The 18856-nt window shown below is 39.6% G+C and overlaps 1 protein-coding gene across 2 annotated transcripts; it reads left to right on the top strand.

The window, feature by feature from the left end:
* Positions 1-650: 650 nt before the first annotated feature.
* LOC115162449 (homeobox protein Nkx-2.4) lies at positions 651-3790 on the top strand. 2 transcript variants are annotated; one of them, XM_029713761.1, is made up of 2 exons: positions 651-1132; positions 1548-3790. In XM_029713761.1, exons 1-2 carry the CDS (start codon positions 763-765, stop codon positions 2189-2191), a joined length of 1014 nt encoding a protein of 337 aa, XP_029569621.1. In that variant the 5' UTR covers positions 651-762; the 3' UTR covers positions 2192-3790. The 2 variants fall into 2 exon arrangements, with proteins under 2 accessions (XP_029569621.1, XP_029569620.1); XM_029713760.1 differs by having other exon boundaries at positions 1521-3790.
* The last annotated feature ends 15066 nt before the right edge of the window (positions 3791-18856 follow it).

Below are 18856 nucleotides of genomic sequence, written 5' to 3'. Positions count from 1 at the left end.
AATCAATATGTAGCCTATTCTCGGCTAGATCTTTAAGTATTTCTAATATTATATGTACATAATGTCAATATGCTGTTTGTAAATAAGTGACAGCAGTATACTCACAAGTTAGGATCCCTATCCTAATTTCTACCCCCCAGGATTGTGTTACTTTGAGATAATTTGAAAGTGCCCCTCTCTGGTGGAACAAAATGGTGCTTAAGACGTATAACTTAGCTGGTCATACAATTGAGGAGAACCATTGTACCTCTTTGGCGATGCTCGGTGGCGCTTATGTCTGGCCAAAGTGCTCTTGAAGTTTTCAGAAAGTATGGAGTTCCCTATTGAAGCAGAAAATTACACGTCCCCTTTTATCATGCGCGCAGCTGTTGTGCAGAACTTTATTATTGTAAGACATGTGGACAAATAACAGTGCCTCATCAAATACATATGTAGATATATTAGAACAATAAATAAACAGTTTACTTAGCATAATGTTCACCTTAATACGAAACTAACCACATTTCCTCAATTAGCTTTCTAAAATGTCAATGACTATTGTTTGCTCGTTTAGGACGTTGCTCCGCCCCCTGTGTTTGTCGTAAACCTGGCTCCTGGCTACAATAAACCCGAGCTAAGAGCGCCCTGGGCTCGCCTCCTTCTCCAAGGCGATCAATCGGATCTCAGGCGTTCTACAAGCACTCTCTTACGTAGCCATCCAGAAGGAGAGAGCTTCAACAACACGGTTGATTTGCTCAACAAAATCTACCTGCTTTCTGAACCATGTCGTTGAGCCCAAAGCATACAACGCCTTTCTCAGTGACTGATATTTTGAGTCCTATCGAGGAGACCTACAAGAAGTTTAGTGGCATGGACGGCGCAGGGAACCTAACCTCTCCACTGGGAGCTTACCGACAGCCTCAGGTTTCCCAGACTGGCATGCAACAGCACTCCATGGGACACAACGCCACCGTGGCGACCACCTACCACATGCCACACACTGTCTCCCAGTTCTCGCACAGCGCCATGGGGGGATACTGCAATGGGAGCATTGGCAACATGGGAGACCTTCCGTCGTACCAGGAAACCATGAGAAATAGCGCAGCAGCAACAGGGTGGTATGGCGCGAACACGGATCCAAGATATTCAACGAGTAAGTCGTTTTTATTTGATTTTGATTCGTTGTTATTGTTTTGTGAATTGTTTTATGTCACTGTCAGCACTTCTCAAACAAACTTTGAACGAAATGCGGACAGGTTTGAATCAAGACCGCTCACCATCATAGAGTAGTCTGACATTACATACTTTTTAATATGGAAAAAAGTATGTTTTCATTTTGTTGAACAAAAAGTCTATTATTATTATTATTATTATTATTATTATTGCATTTAAGTTAACTTGATTGCTAAAGCTGCATTGTAACCTACATTTGGACAATTACTCACGGGATACAGACCATTGCCAAACTACTTCAGGCAAACAAAACGATACATTTACATTGCTGAATATTGAATATGCGTATATGTATGTATATTTTTAAGTTTCTAGATTCATGGGACCTTCCACAGGTATGAACATGACTGGAATGGGGACCCTGACAGGCATGGGGGACGCCTCCAGGTCCATGCCACCCCTGCACGCAGCGCCCAGGAGGAAACGACGGGTACTCTTCTCCCAGGCTCAGGTGTACGAGCTGGAGAGGAGATTCAAACAACAGAAATACCTCTCGGCGCCAGAGCGGGAACACCTGGCCAGTATGATCCACCTGACGCCGACCCAGGTCAAGATCTGGTTCCAGAACCACAGGTACAAGATGAAGCGGCAGGCCAAGGACAAAGCCGCGCAGCAGCTGCAGCAGGACAGCAACCTGTGTCAGCAGCAACAGTCTCCAAGGCGCGTGGCCGTGCCTGTTCTGGTGAAGGACGGTAAACCGTGTCAGAACGGCTCCAACACGCCAACGCCGAACCAGCAGCAGGTTCAGCAGCAGCAGCAACATAACGGCTCTGGGGTGCTCCCGGCTTCCAGTAATGCCATCAATCAACATCAAAACCAGCAGGTCCACTCCTTAGTTCAGGCCCAAGACCTGGAGGAGATATCACCTAGCCCCCCTTCACTCCACAGCCAGATCAACATGGCGCAGATAGACACGTCTGCTATAGACTACACTAATAACATGGTCAGCTCCAACCTCCTCTACGGCAGAACGTGGTAGGACCTGCTGTCCTTTTACATTTTTATATTTTAACCTGCGGATGAGCTTAAGAGAAAACGAGACATGTATCATGTTGATATACACATCTGTGCGGAAATGGAGCCCTTGGGTGGCTGAGACGACAAGACGCTCAGTCGCATCAGCTGGTCAGGGCACATTTTCTTGACATTTCTAAGAGGGAGACTATTTTTTGAACATTACACGAAATGGCTGCCCTTGAAACAGATTGTGTCGTTTCGGGACCTTTTATAATCAATGTGGTGGACTTCCTCATGATGTTAACGTAGATGGGGACTGGAGGGAAAAGGGAGAGATATAGGTGGGATCAGGTATGAACTCTCAAGGTACTAAACCCCCCCTCATTTGCGGTGATAACCTTGGTATAATATGCTATTGATATTGTAAACTAATGTATTCATTTAGACTTAAAGAAAGTAGAAACTGTAGGTCTATATGAAGTTTCATTCCAAAACGCTATATATCAATTTTCAGAAATGTTGGTCAATTTTATTGTTTAAATAATTAAATTATGAAAGAGATTGTTGTGTTTTTTTCACTATCTAATCATTCAATGGGTTGTTCAATGAGAGACATGTATTTGTTTAAAACCTCGAATTTGATGGTTTCATTTCAGAAAGACAAATAATGATGTTTTTTGCTAAATGCTATATATCCGCCTCACTCTCAGAGAAATCAGTAGTACTGCTAGGTTTTACACAGTCAAATGTGACATATAACACCATTTTTAAATATAGAAATGTATACATTATACATTTGTAACATCAATGGCCTATTTAATTCAAACAAATAACATGATTAAATACAGGGATATGAGATCTGTAAAACATTTTCCATTTGAGTCATTTCGCAGATGCTCCAGAGTGACTTACAGTAAGTGCATTCATCTTAAGATAGCTAGGTGAGACGACAGCATACCAGTCAAATATAGGCTATATGATGCTAACATTCCATTCCAGCTAAACAACGGATATATATATAGCGTTTTGCAAAAATAATAATAATTTATACACATCTGAAATCAATGAATAAAACATCGGAGAAAAGTTTCACACACATAAATGTGCCCATAAGCAATCTGTTAAGAAAACAAAATCAAATGTGAAAAATGTGTGGATTTAGCGTTTTGGAAATAAACTACTCATATTTGGCTAACACACGAGAACGCTTTTACCTGTATAATACTTGTTTTGAAGTCGACTTTTTTTGTTTTCTTTCTTATTTTGTAAGTTAAAACGAACAAATGCGTGATGGCTGCTGTATGTGTTTCAAACCAATTGAACATTAACAATAAATCACTTGAAGTGCGAGCTATTTCTGGCGAATGAATTTTTATAAGGATCTGGTTGGAGTGCGTTTTCATTATTGTGTGATTGAGACCAAATTAAGTTGGAAAGCAAGGTCGATGGGTTAGCCAACATTGTTCACAGGAGATTTTGCAGAGCCATCGCAAATGTAGGCTGACCAATACACTCAAATATTATAACCTATTGAAAATATTATCCATAAACAATAGTTTTAGCTAAACATAAAGATACAGCAAGTTTGGAACAGCCTTATTATCGTTAGAATAAAAACCTGAAACTTGTTCCATATGTTTTCAACACAGAAATGGTGTGATTCCAAAGCAATAAGAATAGGTTAGTCAACACAGACTTGTTTTACAGGTTCTTAGCCAATTTCTATGTCTAATAGAGTCCTTTCTCCTATACATGAATAACACAACCAACTTCAATGTAGTGACATTGTCATTATTATTATGATCATTCTTTTTTAAAATGATTATTGTTGTTGTTGGTGTTGTGGCAAGTTATTGAATGAAATGTAGATCAATTTGTGATAACCTTTCTACTTAATAATGCACATTTTGAAGAACGTGTTTCTCATCAAGCTAGCAGGCCTATTGCAGCAGCAGCATTCAGAGCTTATGCGCTGACATTCAATACATTTACGTAGCCATTTACGTAGCCCAGTATCGCCTACTAACGGATTCATGACAGTATAGTAGGTGTAATGCAACACCAAAAACACTAATGACATGATATGTCTCTAATCAAAGTAATCTATTTTATCCATGTGCGTCGCTACACTATTAAAACAGTATTCCAACCTTACTGTGCACACCACATGTTGACGTTGCAATGCACTTTTCTTTGTTATGATAAGGCCTGCTTTACATTCCCAGTCGGTTTTAACGGTACAATGTTTTCTATTCTAAAGGCAAAAAATGTATCACACTGAGTTATCCAACACTTCGCTGCAATTTATTTTTTATTCAGTTGTACTCTTTAGTCTCCCTCCATAGGCTATATCCTAACTGCACTTTCTATTGCAGTAATGCTACTGCAATATACTATTCTGTACTCAGTTGATCCTGCGCTACATCTAAAATACTGCTGTTATTCTCCAACGTCACTGATTATACAAACCTATCCTAATATTGTAACTACACAAAATAGCTCTGTTTCTAGCTACTTCTATAAAGTATGAGTTACCACTCTCGAATTTCACGTTTAATTCAAAATATATACAGTAGACCATCACGTATTATTACCACAATACGAACCGTCCCTACATTTTTCCCCCCCCACTTTTCAACTGTATCTAAAACAATCTGAATATAATCAAAGAAATATATATGATACAAGTTATTGTGATATTATAATAATGTTGAGGGGCCCTTCTAAAACGAGCTGAGAAATTCAAACCCTCTTTGATAAGTCAATCTATCATAAGGATGGCATGAAGTTACTACCTCTTAAATATTTGTATTACACTCTCCAAAACATTTAAATCACAAGTTATTGTCCATCTCATCCTGTAGTCTGTCTGGTCTACATCATGATTTGTACTGGACACCTGATAATAGGCCACTGCCTTCCATATCCATTGCCCATTTAAACACGTTTCAAAATTGCATCTCAATAACAGTCATGATGATACCCTTGGAGGATGATGATGATGATGATGATGATGATGGCCTATTGCTGTCTCTGCATCCTCTCCCTGAAAAGCGCCAATATTATTACAGCTGCTCCCCATACAGCTGTATGGACACCCACTCCCTCAGATTACACACTCATGTGTGGGGAATTATATAGGAAGAACTGAGACAATGTTCACTAAAGCTGTACAATTTGAATTCCATTCTTCAAACATGTTTTATAATATGTCATTTGGGGAGGTTTGACCTGAGGTTCAAAATTAAGGCATATATTACCATGGTGCAATAGTTGTTTTCCTGAACTCTATATTTTCTGTATTGTGGGTTCGGTTGACAAAACTTTTCATGGGGGAACTAATGAACTGAAGCCATTATTGTCCTTATGTTTTAGTTATGGTCATTAGTAGTCTATGGTCGTCATTTCTGACATTGCTACGGTTGTGTCTCACAAGTTATGGGGATGTGCATTGAACTGGCTTCTCTATAGTTGAGAGTTGTATGCAATAACTGCTTGGATTGTGGACACTGACTCTGCGCCTCTGTCTGTATCTGTTGCTAAACCTTTTGGGTGACTTCAGTCTCTCCATCTATTCTAGGCCTGGTTGACCAGCCATCTATCCAGTCGGCAGGCTATTCATGTACACAATTGTCAAAGGTTACATTACGAACAAAACGAATAGCATTTAGTAGAATACATCACATACATACAAGGGTAAACACGTCAAAATACATTCGGATATATGGCAGTTGTGCTATGGAACTGGAAGGATTCTTTCATTTATTCAATGCCAAACATATAACCATAAAAGATGGAGAGTTTATTTTCAGTTCATGCACAGAATATTTCTGGTTCCATTCTTTCCAGTGAGTTGCAGGTTACAAATGAATTCTTACCGCAGAGTAATTTGAATCTAGCAAGGGGCCTTGTCTGTGTTTTCTACCCCATTATTCTACTTAGTATGTCAGAAGGTCTGATCGTGGAGAAACCTTTTCAAGTTCTATTGATGTGTTCTTCAATTGACCATGGTGACCTAGCAACCTAGTGGGTACTAATTGGCAGGGGATTATCGTAATTGGCCAGTACAGTTTACTTAGAAACAAAAATACAACCTTTATAATAAATTTGTTTTGACAAAATGGTGGTCTGAGAAGTGCACCTTGTACAGGCTACATATTTCACTATACATACACATACACAAATCCTTTTTCATCAGCAGCAGTTCCCAAGTTCTAGGTTTTTCCATGTCATAGAATATCTTGTATAGGACCTTCAATAAAAATACAGGACAAATGTTAACCCTTCCCATTTTGATAATGAGTCAGTACACATGATAAATGAACAAACGAATTAGACTACCATACAAGTTATTAACCTGTTACCTCACTCAGAGTTAACACTATCTTGAGAGGATCTTAGGTTCTTAAACTGTCTACAGGAATTCATACTTTTACAGCAATGGGTAACAAAACTATCCAATTGGACTGGGGGGAAAGCAAGGGTTGATAAAGATATGCTCATTCTCAATTGTCAAGTACCCAGGGATTCTAAAAGGTGATACAAGCATACCCCCCCCCACCATCCACCCTCCCACTCCAGGTCTCCTTTTTTTGCCAAAGATAGTCCCCAAATCTTGCCCCATGTGAAATGAGTAGGGGACGAACACCGCTTTTCAGTGCAGCGCCGAAAGGATGCTTTGAATTGGCAAGTTCGGAGAGAGATTTTAATTAGTGTAATGCCCTCCCATTCTGGCAAGGAGATACAATCTTTCTCTTTTCTATGACAAACCTATCCCTGCCTCACTCAGAGTTGTTTGGTGTCCACAGAATGAGTCAATGCAATTCTATATTTATGCAGCTTGAGGAAAGTCATCAACTGTCAGGATCAAAGGAGATTGTGCCCCAGGAAGCAGATACTTTTCTAATTCAAGTCATTTTCAACTGGAAAAATATTTAGACAGAAAAATATTTCAAGGAGGTCATAGGACTCAGAAAGCAATTCTCACTTTAATAGATTTCCATGAAATTAAATAAATGAAACCACATTTTAACATTGACTTTAGTTTGAAGATAACATGGACTGACTCTCTCTCTCTCACACACAAACACACACACACACGCAATAATATACTATTCCAGGGCTTAAACTGTCTAATTCCGTTGCTTGCTATGAATAACATTTTAGCAATATGTGGCATTGCGAAGCCCAAGCAACCTTTTGAAGACTACTCTACTTCACTGCTAGAGGGAGAGATAGGAGAGAAAGAGCCCAGGGGAAGCACAGCATCCCTTATTAGAGAACCATGTCACATTCTCTCCAGTGCCTGCTTGCCTCGCCTTGCTGCCAGTAATCCTCCCTTCAAATTCTCTACGCATTTTATTCAGTTCGCTCATAAGTAGTTAAAGAAACTGTTTTCAGTCGCCACTAATAACTACTGACCTGGAGTGACACAGGCCCACAATGGGTTTGTCAGGCCTGAAACGCTGAACCAAAGAAGCTGATTAGTACCTCAAGTGGTTTGAAGCAAGAATCAATGGCAGGTCTGTCCCGACGCAGAGCTTCCAGCATGGCGCTGATAATGGTGGAACACCATTAGTTATGCCTCATTAAGTCCTGCATTAAATCCCCTTAATGGAAATGTGTTCAGCCTGTTCAAAATCTTTTACACATTTCAACACCCACTGTGGTGCTGTATGGTTGGCTATGCCCAAAAACACCAGTAAACTATAGGTAAGGCCAAGAAATGTAACTCATATATGTAGAAATCATTGGCGGTGAAAGACTTCAGTCCCCATTGTGACCCATACACTTGATATAACATATTATAAGGTATGGTATCGAGTTACAAAAGTAACAAAATTGGTATTGCAACACAGTTCAACTTCTGAGATCCAATCTCAAGCTAATTGAGAATGAAACCATAAGATAATGAGTCATGTCAACGTGGAATTCTGGTTTAGGCACCAGGCACACGTTCAAGATATGAGAATTGTGTAGGAACAGTGTGGCTTTACGGCAGGCATGAGAGGGAATACATCTGTTGGATGGAAACCCAGAGAGCTACACATTGCCAAGGCTGAACTAAAACTCACAGACTACAGAACACACAGTCCGACCACTTGAAATCAGAATAGGGACCAGGGTAGATGGGAAAAGTGTCCACTGACTGACTATAAAATGGCTTTACATGTATTCATCAACTCAATAAGTTCTTTCCGCACATCATCATCTTCACTGCTTTGTATTTCTGAATTCTTGAAAGACGAATGGCATACTTCAGGAGACTGTCCAGCCATTCTGAGGGTTGTCTTTATGTTAGTCATTATAATACATTTTCACATCATCCTTGAGACATCTCAAAGATTGGAATAAAGAAAATTATCATGAAACCTGAAGAATGTGCCACTATTGCTCGAATAATAGAGAACCAACTACTGCATTATATTTTTTATGCATACCTATCCAGAAATATGTACTGTATATACAGTACCAGTCAAAAGGTTTTTTCTTTATTTTGACTATTTTCTACGTTGTAGAATAATAGTGAAGACATCAAAACTATGAAATAACACACGGAATCATGTAGTAACCAAAAAAGTGTTAAACATATCTAAATATATTTTAGATTTTAGATTCTTCAAAGTAGCCACCCTTCGCCTTGATGACAGCTTTTCACACTCTTAGCATTCTCTCAACCAGCTTCATGAGGAATGCTTTTCCAACCGTCTTGAAGGAGTTCCCATATATGCTGAGCACTTGTTGGCTGCTTTTTCTTCACTCTGCAGTCCAACTCATCCCAAACCATCTCAATTGGGTTGAGGTTGGGTGATTGTGGAGGCCAGGTCATCTGATGCAGCACTTCATCACTCTCCTTCTTGATAAAATAGCCCTTACACAGCCTGGAGGTGTGTTTTGGGTCCCTGTCCTGTTGGGAAAAAAAATGATAGTCCCACTAAGCGCAAACCAGACTGGATGGCGTATCGCTGCAGAATGCTGTGGTAGCCATGCTGGTTAAGTGTGCCTTGAATTTTTTATAAATCACAGACAGTGTCACCAGCAAAGCACCCACACACCATCTCACCTCCTCTTCCATACTTCACGGTGGGAACCACACATGCGGAGATCATCCATTCACCTACTCTGCGTTTCACAAATACACAGCGTTTGGAACCAAAAATCTCACATTTGGACTCATCAGAACAAAGGACAGATTTCCACTGGTCTAATGTTCATTGCTCGTGTTTCTGGGGACAAGCAAGTCTCTTCTTATTATTGGTGTCCTTTAGTAGTGGTTTCTTTGCAGCAATTGAATACCTGATTCACGCAGTTTCCTCTGAACAGTTGATGTTGAGATGTGTCTATTACTTGAACTCTGTGAAGCATTTATTTGGGCTGCAATCTGGGGTGCAGTAAACTCTAATGAACTTATCCTCTGCAGCAGAGCTAACTCTGGGTCTTCTTTTCCTGTGGCAGTCCTCACGAGAGCCAGTTTCATCAGAGTGCTTGATGGTTTTTGCAACTGAACTTGAAAAAACTTGAAAATGTTCTTGAAATGTTCTGTATTGACTGACCTTCATGTCTTAAAGTAATGATGGACTGTCATTTCTCTTTGCTTATTTGAGCTGTTCTTGCCATAATATGGACTTGGTCTTTTACCAAATAGGGCTATCTTCTGTATACCACCCCTACCTTGTCACAACACAACTGATTGGCTCAAATGCATTTAGAAGGAAGGAAATTACACAAATTAACTTTCAATTGAAATGCATTCCAGGTGACTACCTCATGAAGCTGGTTGAGAGAATGCCAAGAGAGTACAAAGCTGTCGTCAAGGCAAAGGGTGACTACTTTGAAGAATCTCAAATATAAAATATATATTTATATTTTTTTTAACACTTTTTTGGTTACTACATGATTCCATGTGTTATTTCATAGTTTTGGTGTCTTCACTATTATTCTACATTGTAGAAAATAGTCAAAATAAAGAAAAACCTTTGAATGAGTAGGTGTGTCCAAACTTTGACTGGTACTGTATTTTTAAAGACCTTTTTGGAATTATAAGGAAAGTAAATAACATATATTTTTGGTCGACAGAATACCTTTGAATGTTCAAGAGATGGGTACTGGATTTGATTATGTTTCCAAAAAATGTATAAGCATTGAATGGGCAGCATTGTGAAATGGTGAAGTGCTCCAGGTCCTTCCATGGCCTCCACAAAGCTGCACTTTTTAACAAACAAACAGCTTCTTCCCAATCCACTGTTGCCAAGGTAATGGCCAGCTGGATGTCTGTGGCTTGTTTGTTTATAGGGGCAGGGTTGGAGAGCAGTTAAATGAAGGCAGGCAATGGGATGTTGGGAATGAGATCTGTGTGTGTGTGTGTGTGTGTGTGTGTGTGTGTGTGTGTGTGTGTGTGTGTGTGTGTGTGTGTGTGTGTGTGTGTGTGTGTGTGTGTGTGTGTGTGTGTGTGTGTGTGTGTGTGTGTGTGTGTGTGTGTGTGTGTGCGCGCGCTTTGGAGGGGATTCCAATAATTTGCATAGGTTATGTTTTGTATGACTGATGAACAGTCACCTCATAAATTATTGGCACCCTTCAGAACGATCTTCCTTACTGTGCGTGGGGACAAAATACACATACGTCCCCTCTGTAAACTTCTAAATTATTGCCTTAATATTGGTATGTGTCATATTTAGATTTTTAGCTATTGTTTTGTACCCATTGCCTGATTTATGAAGTTTAACAACCATTTGTCTGTTTTTGTTTGTGAGTTCTTTGCCTTTCCCCATGGGGATGGATGACAAATGGATTTGAAATGCGTGTTACCTCATTTTTATACCTAAGTGACACAGGAAGCCATGGAAGGCCGCAATACTGTTCCTTAATGTGATATGAACTTAATAAAAGTAAAATATTAATGCAAATGTAATTTTGCTAGATTTTATTTATAAGAAACAAATTTTGACACCTATCTTTTTGATAAAAAAAATATATTACTTGATAAACAAAATCTCTTTCTCTGGGAAGCTGTATTGCTATAAAAAATAATATAATCCCCCCCCAAAAAATTGCATACAGTATAGCTCAGTACTTATTTTATAGTCGTTTTTGCAAATTTTTTAACAAGGGTTACAATAATTGTGGAGATAACTGTATATATGGTTATCATAACAACAACAACTATACATTTTAGCCTCACACACACACACACACACACACACACACACACACACACACACACACAGTAGATGAGAAGACGAGAGCCAACACTCAATATAGAGGTCCGGTAAATTAAGTGAAGAAGCTAAGCGTTTCTGCAAATTTGACATTTGATAATCTCCTCTGCCAATAGCACATTAAAGTCTTAATACAGCATTCACAGGAGGCCAAGGAGCCAAAGAGGACCACCCACTTTCTTTTCAATTATCATGTTGCAGCAACCTGTCTCTTCTCCAGCACTCACCAGAAGACACTGCTCTCCAGAGGGAATGACAATTAGACACCCGTTGTCCCCCTAATAAACTTTCAGACTCTAGCTTACAATCCACTGTCTGAAGACCATGTGACCCCACAGACAAACAGGATTACACCCAAAATCCCCACGTTCCTTTTAAGGCCAACAAGGAAGATAGAAAGGACTATGTGTCATGGGCTGCCAGTTAGGCTAGGAACCAGTGACCACATGGGACAAAATGTGTGTTTCAGACGGCATGCAAACATATTGGTGCTGTTTATTTAGCCTGCTTTAACTAACTGGCCATACGAGAGGCAGAAGGATACATTGACTTCACCCGGCGGGGTGTAGTAACATACCGAAAAGGAAACTGAACACTGTTTTAACTCCCTTTCCACAATGCACCACATCCAATCAAATAATCCCCCAAGCCCCTTTTGTCCTGTTGTGGGTGGGTGGACAGGGAGGGGGAGAGGGAGAGGCTGAGGTGCACCAGCACCCCTCTACCCCTGAAAATGTCCTGTCCGGCCGGCCAGGCGGCCACACTTCACAGTTAATTACCAGACAGATTCACTTGCCAGTCGTAATCAGCAAGACAGACAGTTAAAACTGCCCTAATCAGTAATACCTGCTTTGTGTCACTATACCCCCCTTCCCTCCCCTCCCCTGCCCTCCTCCCATAGACTGCTTACCCTCTCTGTCTGTATTGATTAAGGAAGAGGGAGGGGGCATCATTTGGGTGTTTGTCCGTCAATACTTGGAAATCTATGGCCAATCTATAGAGGCGGTTGAGTAAAACTTCTGTGACAGACATACTTGTTAAACTCTTTCTCTCATCTCTTAAAGTTGTTTCTACATTAACTCTGTCTATGATTTTCATCAATGACAATAATCATTATAATGTAATGAAATGTAATAAATGTAATGTAATAATGTAATGTAATAATGTCATAAAATTGATTTATGGATCATAACCACTGCACGAGGCAACTAAAATGAGTATATTCCATGTTAACAGACCCCTCTCTCTTGGGAACTGAAAGTAAACTTATCCAAGTTAAATCCTTTATCTCAATCTTTCAATCTGGCATTTTCACAGTACTTGAGATGGGGGAAGGATGTGGGATCTGTGGAAGTTGCATAGTCTCAAATGCACCAATTTGTAAATTGAAAGCAATGTCTGTTTTATTTACCCAAAGCTTTTAGGAAAGTCTACTTTATGGCTGTCAATGTGTCTTTTTAATTAAAGCCAGCCTAGTGTTAATTGCTCATGTACAAACACTCTGAAATGGTTGGGAATAAAAAGATCCAGCTTTGTGATGCACCAATTTGTCTGAAGTGATCATTTAGAGAAGAATATGTACTTTGTAACAAAAGCCCATTTTATGAGCCATCATGACAACCTGGAATGGAGGAAAAAAATATGCCAGAAATCTATTAAGGAATATCCAACATCGCTGAAATTCTACAGTGCCATTTAGTCAATTTACTAAGTACTTACTAAAAGGTGAGAAAGCCTTGGGAGAATATTAGAAGTAGATCCACCATGTAGTAACAGGACATGGGTTTCTGATCAGGACAAAAATCCAGATATTTGCTGAACAATCTAATCCCATAAACCAATAGCCTACTCTACATTCTGACCAACAATACGCTACCTAGGCTAATTCTCTCCCTCTGTGCCTAAACGAAGCATCTGACATTTGCTTTCCGCAGTGGGAGAGACATTACGTAGGCAATTAGGTTGTCAGAATGTACAATGTGATTGAATTTTAATCCGAGTGCTGAACTGCAGAAATGGATGAGGTAATTACCGTACTTTTCAGGACTGTAAGGCCATAAATTAAAATCTCCAACAACTTCTCAAGTGACAACTCATCTAATCAGAAGGACAACCATGGAGAGGCCTTGCTGTTTACTGATTGCTCTAATCAAAAATGCCTTCTTCAAACGCAGCTAATTGATGAGTTTACCCACGGAAAGGGAATGCAGACATGGAGGGGATACTGTCGTGATTTGAGGAACCCAAATATCCTTATTTGCATTGAGTGCCACCAGAATGCACTTGACTCCCACAAGTTATCAGCAAACCAGACAATTATTCATCAGCCACAAATTGGCACATCAAAGTCAAATCAGGGAATTAGCGCCAGGAACACCCTAACGCACCGACTGAGAGAGGAAAGGTAGCCTTTGATTGACCGTATTGCCCTTCCTGAATCCGTGGTCCACATTACCATGCTCTATGTACAGCACTCAGCGCTCGGCCTGCTTCACAAGTGCTAAACTCACATAACGGACATTTCAATGACGAATGGATGTTTTTCCAAGAACAATAAACCCTGGTCTTTCTATGAACTACAACATATAGGCATTATAGAGCATTCATACAATCTTCATAAGACTTGTATAGATGCTTCACAAATCATCTATAAGTCACGCAATATTAAGGGCAAAATAACAGGTCCCTTGGTAGGGGCATTGTCAAATGTGACATATTGAATATATCCTGGTGACATTAAAGTAAGGAACATTATTTGAGGGTGAATACGGTGGCACCCCTGATGGTAGTACAGAGCAGTAGATGACAGGTGCATCGTCAAGAGGTCCCGCTGCAACGTTATTCTGGTAATAGCTTTCCACCCTGTTTTCCCAAAAATGTTTCATTTGTCCTCCAGTATAGATTCCTTGAATACAACGCGTCCAAGCAGAAACAAAACTGCCTCACTGTCCTACAAAACAAAACGTCTTGCCCAAAGAGCAGTAATGGAAAAATTCAGTTTATCATCAGGACTTGGGTCTTGAAATGACTGATTTCATAAAGATGAATCAACACAGGCAGCACACTTTTACCCAATAAAGAGATTTGTTTGAATGGCATCAATCCCATTCATAGAGAAATGAACAGATGACTGTCAAAGCAGGGATTTAATGAATGCTGCTTGGCCTTCCTTTAGTCAATTGAAAAATGGGGCTTTTCAAAAGTTAACTGAAAAGCACACACATTGTTGCACTCATGTCTGTGGTTGACATTGATAAAAAGTGGAGATGTTTGCACAGAGCTTATCAAACATATTTAATGGAACACAATCAAGAAAAATGCATTGTTTTACTGATTGAACAAACTTTTTATTTTATTTTGACTTTTTACTTTATATTTGTGGTATTTGTGGTATATAAGTTGTATAAAAAATGTGTATATATTTGTGGTATATAAGTTCTTTTGGACTTCCAACCTCAGCTGCTCACCGTTTTGACCCGTTTTTCTATTTGTACTGTTTTGTCTTTCACTTCTTTTCTTTGGTGTGAATAAATAAAACTTAAAGAACCTATGTTTTTTCCCCATTTGCTTTATCAAACAAGACCACTAAATAATGCATTGATCTAGATTTAGCAGACACTTATTAAGGAGCAAGGTATATGCCCTTTGTAAAGTGGCTCCAAGCCTTCACTATAGAGAGAGACATACAGTTGAAGTCGGAAGTTTACATACACTTTCAACCACTTCACAGATTTCTTGTTAACAAACTATAGTTTTGTCAAGTTGGTTAAGACATCTACTTTGTGCATGACACAAGTCATTTTTCCAACAATTGTTTACAGACATATTAGTTAACTTATAATCACTGTATCACAATTCCAGTGGGTCAGAAGTTTAGATACACTAAGTTGACTGTGCCTTTAAAGAGCTTGGAAAATTCCAGAAAATGATGTCATGGCTTTAGAAGCTTCTGATAGGCTAATTGACATCATTTGAGTCAATTGGAAGTGAAACTGTGGATGTATCTCAAGGCCTACCTTCAAACTCAGTGCCTCTTTGCTTGACATCATGGGAAAATCAAAAGAAATCGGCCAAGACCTCAGAAAAAGAATTGTAGACCTCCACAAGTCTGGTTCATCCTTGGGAGCAATTTCCAAACGCCTGAAGGTACCACGTTCATCTGTACAAACAATAGTACGCAAGTATAAACACCATGGGACCAAGCAGCCGTCATACCGCTCAGGAAGGAGACAAGTTCTGTCTCCTAGAGATTAACGTACTTTGGTGCGAAAAGTACAAATCAATCCCAGAACAACAGCAAAGGACCTTGTGAAGATGCTGGATGAAACAGGAACAAAAGTATCTATATCCACAGTAAAATGAGTCCTGTATCGACATAACCTGAAAGGCCGCTCAGCAAGGAAGAATCCGCTGCTCCAAAACCGCCATAAAAAAGCCAGACTATGGTTTGTATATGCACATGGGGACAAAGATCGTACTTTTTGGAGAAATGTACTCTGGTCTGATGAAACAAAAATAGAACTGTTTGGCCAGAATGTTATGTTTGGAGGAAAAAGGGGGAGGCTTGCAAGCTGAAAAACACAATCCCAACCGTAAAGCCCAGGGGTGGCAGCATCATGTTGTGGGTGTGCTTTGCTGCAGGAGGGACTGGTGCACTTCACAAAATAGATGGCATCATGATGTAGGAAAATTATGTGGATATATTGAAGCAACATCTCAAGACATCAGTCAAGAAGTTAAAGCTTGTTAGCAAATGGGTCTTCCAAATGGACAATGACCCCAAGCATTCTTCCAAAGTTGTGGCAAAATGGCTTAAGGACAACAAAGTCAAGGTATTGGAGTGGCCATCACAAAGCCCTGACCTCAATTCTATAAAAAATGTGTGGGCAGAACTGAAAAACCGTGTGCGAGCAAGGAGGCCTACAAACCTGACTCAGTTACACCAGCTCTGTCAGGAGGAGTGGGCCAAAATTCACCCAACTTATTGTGGGAAGCTTGTGGAAGGCTACCCGAAACGTTTGAACCAAGTTAAACAATTTAAAGGCAATGCTACCAAATACTAATTGAGTGTATGTAAACTTCTGACCCACTGGGAATGTGATGAAAGAAATAAAAGCTGAAATAAATCCTTCTCTCTACTATTATTCTGACATTTCACATTCTTAAAATAAAGTGGTGATCCTAACGGACCTAAGACAGGGAATTTTTGCTAGGATTAAATGTCAGGAATTGTGAAAAACTGAGTTTAAATGTATTTGGCTAAGGTGTATGTAAACTTCCGACTTCAACTGTAATACCACATCCACATTGCATCCACAGATAGATAAAAACAGATAGATATCCTCAGATAAACAGACTCTCTAATGGCACGATACAGTCAACTTCCTGCTCTCAGGCCAGTGGACGTCTGAGTGAGCAAGTGTGTGTATTGTGTAACTGGAGATGGATAGCACTCATGTTTTGATGTCAGAAGAAAACACATTTATAAGGCTAATTGTCAAAATGCCTCTTCCGCTTTAGCACTAGGAGACATAAGTGCACTTCTTTGGTCCTTCTGCTTTGATCATACAATAAGTCCAAACAAGGTTCCTGCCTCAGGAGCAATGGCTCTCCATTGAATGCATGTTGCCTGACATGTCTCTCTTGCTCACAAAGCTAGAGGGCCAAGAGCAATGGTATACAACATCACACAATATATCCCGCAATATAACATACAGCAACAGTATACATCATATCTACTTTACTGCTTGCTACTCTCCTACCTGTCTGACTACTTCAACTTCATTCATGTGTACATAAAGAAGCAATCCTGTACAATACTCATAAGCCCCTCTGTATTTAGACAGGAGGAACAGGAAATCCACTGTGGCCATCAGAGATTGCCCACCAAGAAGCTTGGCAACACAGGGGTTCTTCTGACCACCATTAGTGTCATGTGCTAATATCAATTTCAGCCCTGGCTGGAAAATAAACTCTGTCAGGCTGTGCGGGGTAGGTGCTTCAAGTTGTGCATTAGCATTTCAGAGCCATGTTAACGGCTGACCCCTATTCCCCTAGAAGGGATCAGGGAACTCTCTGAACTCCCAGGCAGCACAAAATATTAATAACAGTGAGCCCCTCAATCCCACCACTGTGTCTTGGCTAATCTGCTTTCATCACCTTTGCTAACATCTCTATATCAACAGATTTCTGCCACCAGAGAAAGGAATTACATGAATGCAACTTCTTGTGGCCCAGTTGGCCTGGGCATGGACTGGTGTATGTCAACATGTGTATTCCCCCAGGGCCAGAGGTGGAGAAAGGGATTGGGATGGAGACATTAGTAATGCAATTAAAGGTCACCATTACACACTGTGTTTATAATGCATCTCTGTAGCATAGGCTCAACCTACCCAGCAAACTGGGGACATTTCCAGAACATTAGCTAATTTTCCCATGAAGTTGTAGTAAGGTTTTATCTAACATTCGGATGATAACATCCCAAAAACATTAAAATAATATTTTGATAACAAAATGTTTTTTTGTGTTTTTTATGTTTAAAATAACATATCCTTGGAATGTTCTAACATTCACTAAAATGTTCCCAGCAAACCAGAATTGGTTCTGTGAAAGTTCCCAGAACATTTGTCAGGTTGCAGCAAATGGTCTCACTACACAAAAACTGTCCAATCGTGCTGATGATTATACAATGTTTGTATAAAACATTTGGCCGATATTGCAAGAACATTCCCAGAACACATTTCGCCTGTTCTTTAAAGGTTCCAATAATGTTTTATTAGGCAGAAAACCCAATTAATCTCCATCGTTCATTGAAGTTCATTGTTAATTTATAACAAACCCTTTCGTTATTGCCAATCATTTCAATTACTATTTCACATGTAAAGTGAAAAAAAACCTGAGTGAAATGACAAGATTGAACAGTGAACCATCATATTTTTGTATAAAAGATCCAATAATGAAAGAGAAGGATTGCAGAAATTTACTCAAGTTAGTGTGGAACAACTATTGTTATCCATCAATAATGATAAGCCTCCAGGTACAGACAACCTTGATGGGAAACTATTGACAATGGTAGCAGACTTTATTGCCATACCTATTTGCTATATCTTTAACCAAAGCCTAAAGGTGTGTGTGTCCACAAGCATGGAAGGAAGCTATAGTTCCACTGCCTAAAAATAGTAACAGCTGCCCGGTCAGTTTCGTGCCTGTTCTTAGTAAAATGATGGAGAGAATTGTGTTTGACAAAATACATTCCTATTTTTCAGAGAACAAGTTTACTACTGACTCAGCATGCATATCGAGAAGGGCACTCAACTTGTACTGCACTGACTCAGATGACATATGATTGGTTAAAATAAATGGATAATAAGATCATAGTTGGAGCTGTATAGTTACATTTCAGTGCAGCCTTTTATGTTATTCATCATAAATTGTTATTGAAGAAACTCCCTTGCTGTGGCTTTACATCACCT

The sequence above is a fragment of the Salmo trutta genome, chromosome 25 (genome assembly GCF_901001165.1).
Source record: "Salmo trutta chromosome 25, fSalTru1.1, whole genome shotgun sequence".
In the NCBI taxonomy this organism is placed as follows: domain Eukaryota; kingdom Metazoa; phylum Chordata; class Actinopteri; order Salmoniformes; family Salmonidae; genus Salmo; species Salmo trutta.
This window is presented reverse-complemented; position numbering and strand designations above follow the sequence as displayed.

Excerpts from the sequence above, each read along its gene's own strand:
- LOC115162449 (XM_029713760.1), top strand. The coding sequence starts at position 763 with ATGTCGTTGAGCCCAAAGCATACAACGCCTTTCTCAGTGACTGATATT. Across the intron at positions 1,133-1,520 it reads GGATCCAAGATATTCAACGA|TTTCTAGATTCATGGGACCT; the intron begins GTAAGTCGTTTT and ends TATATTTTTAAG.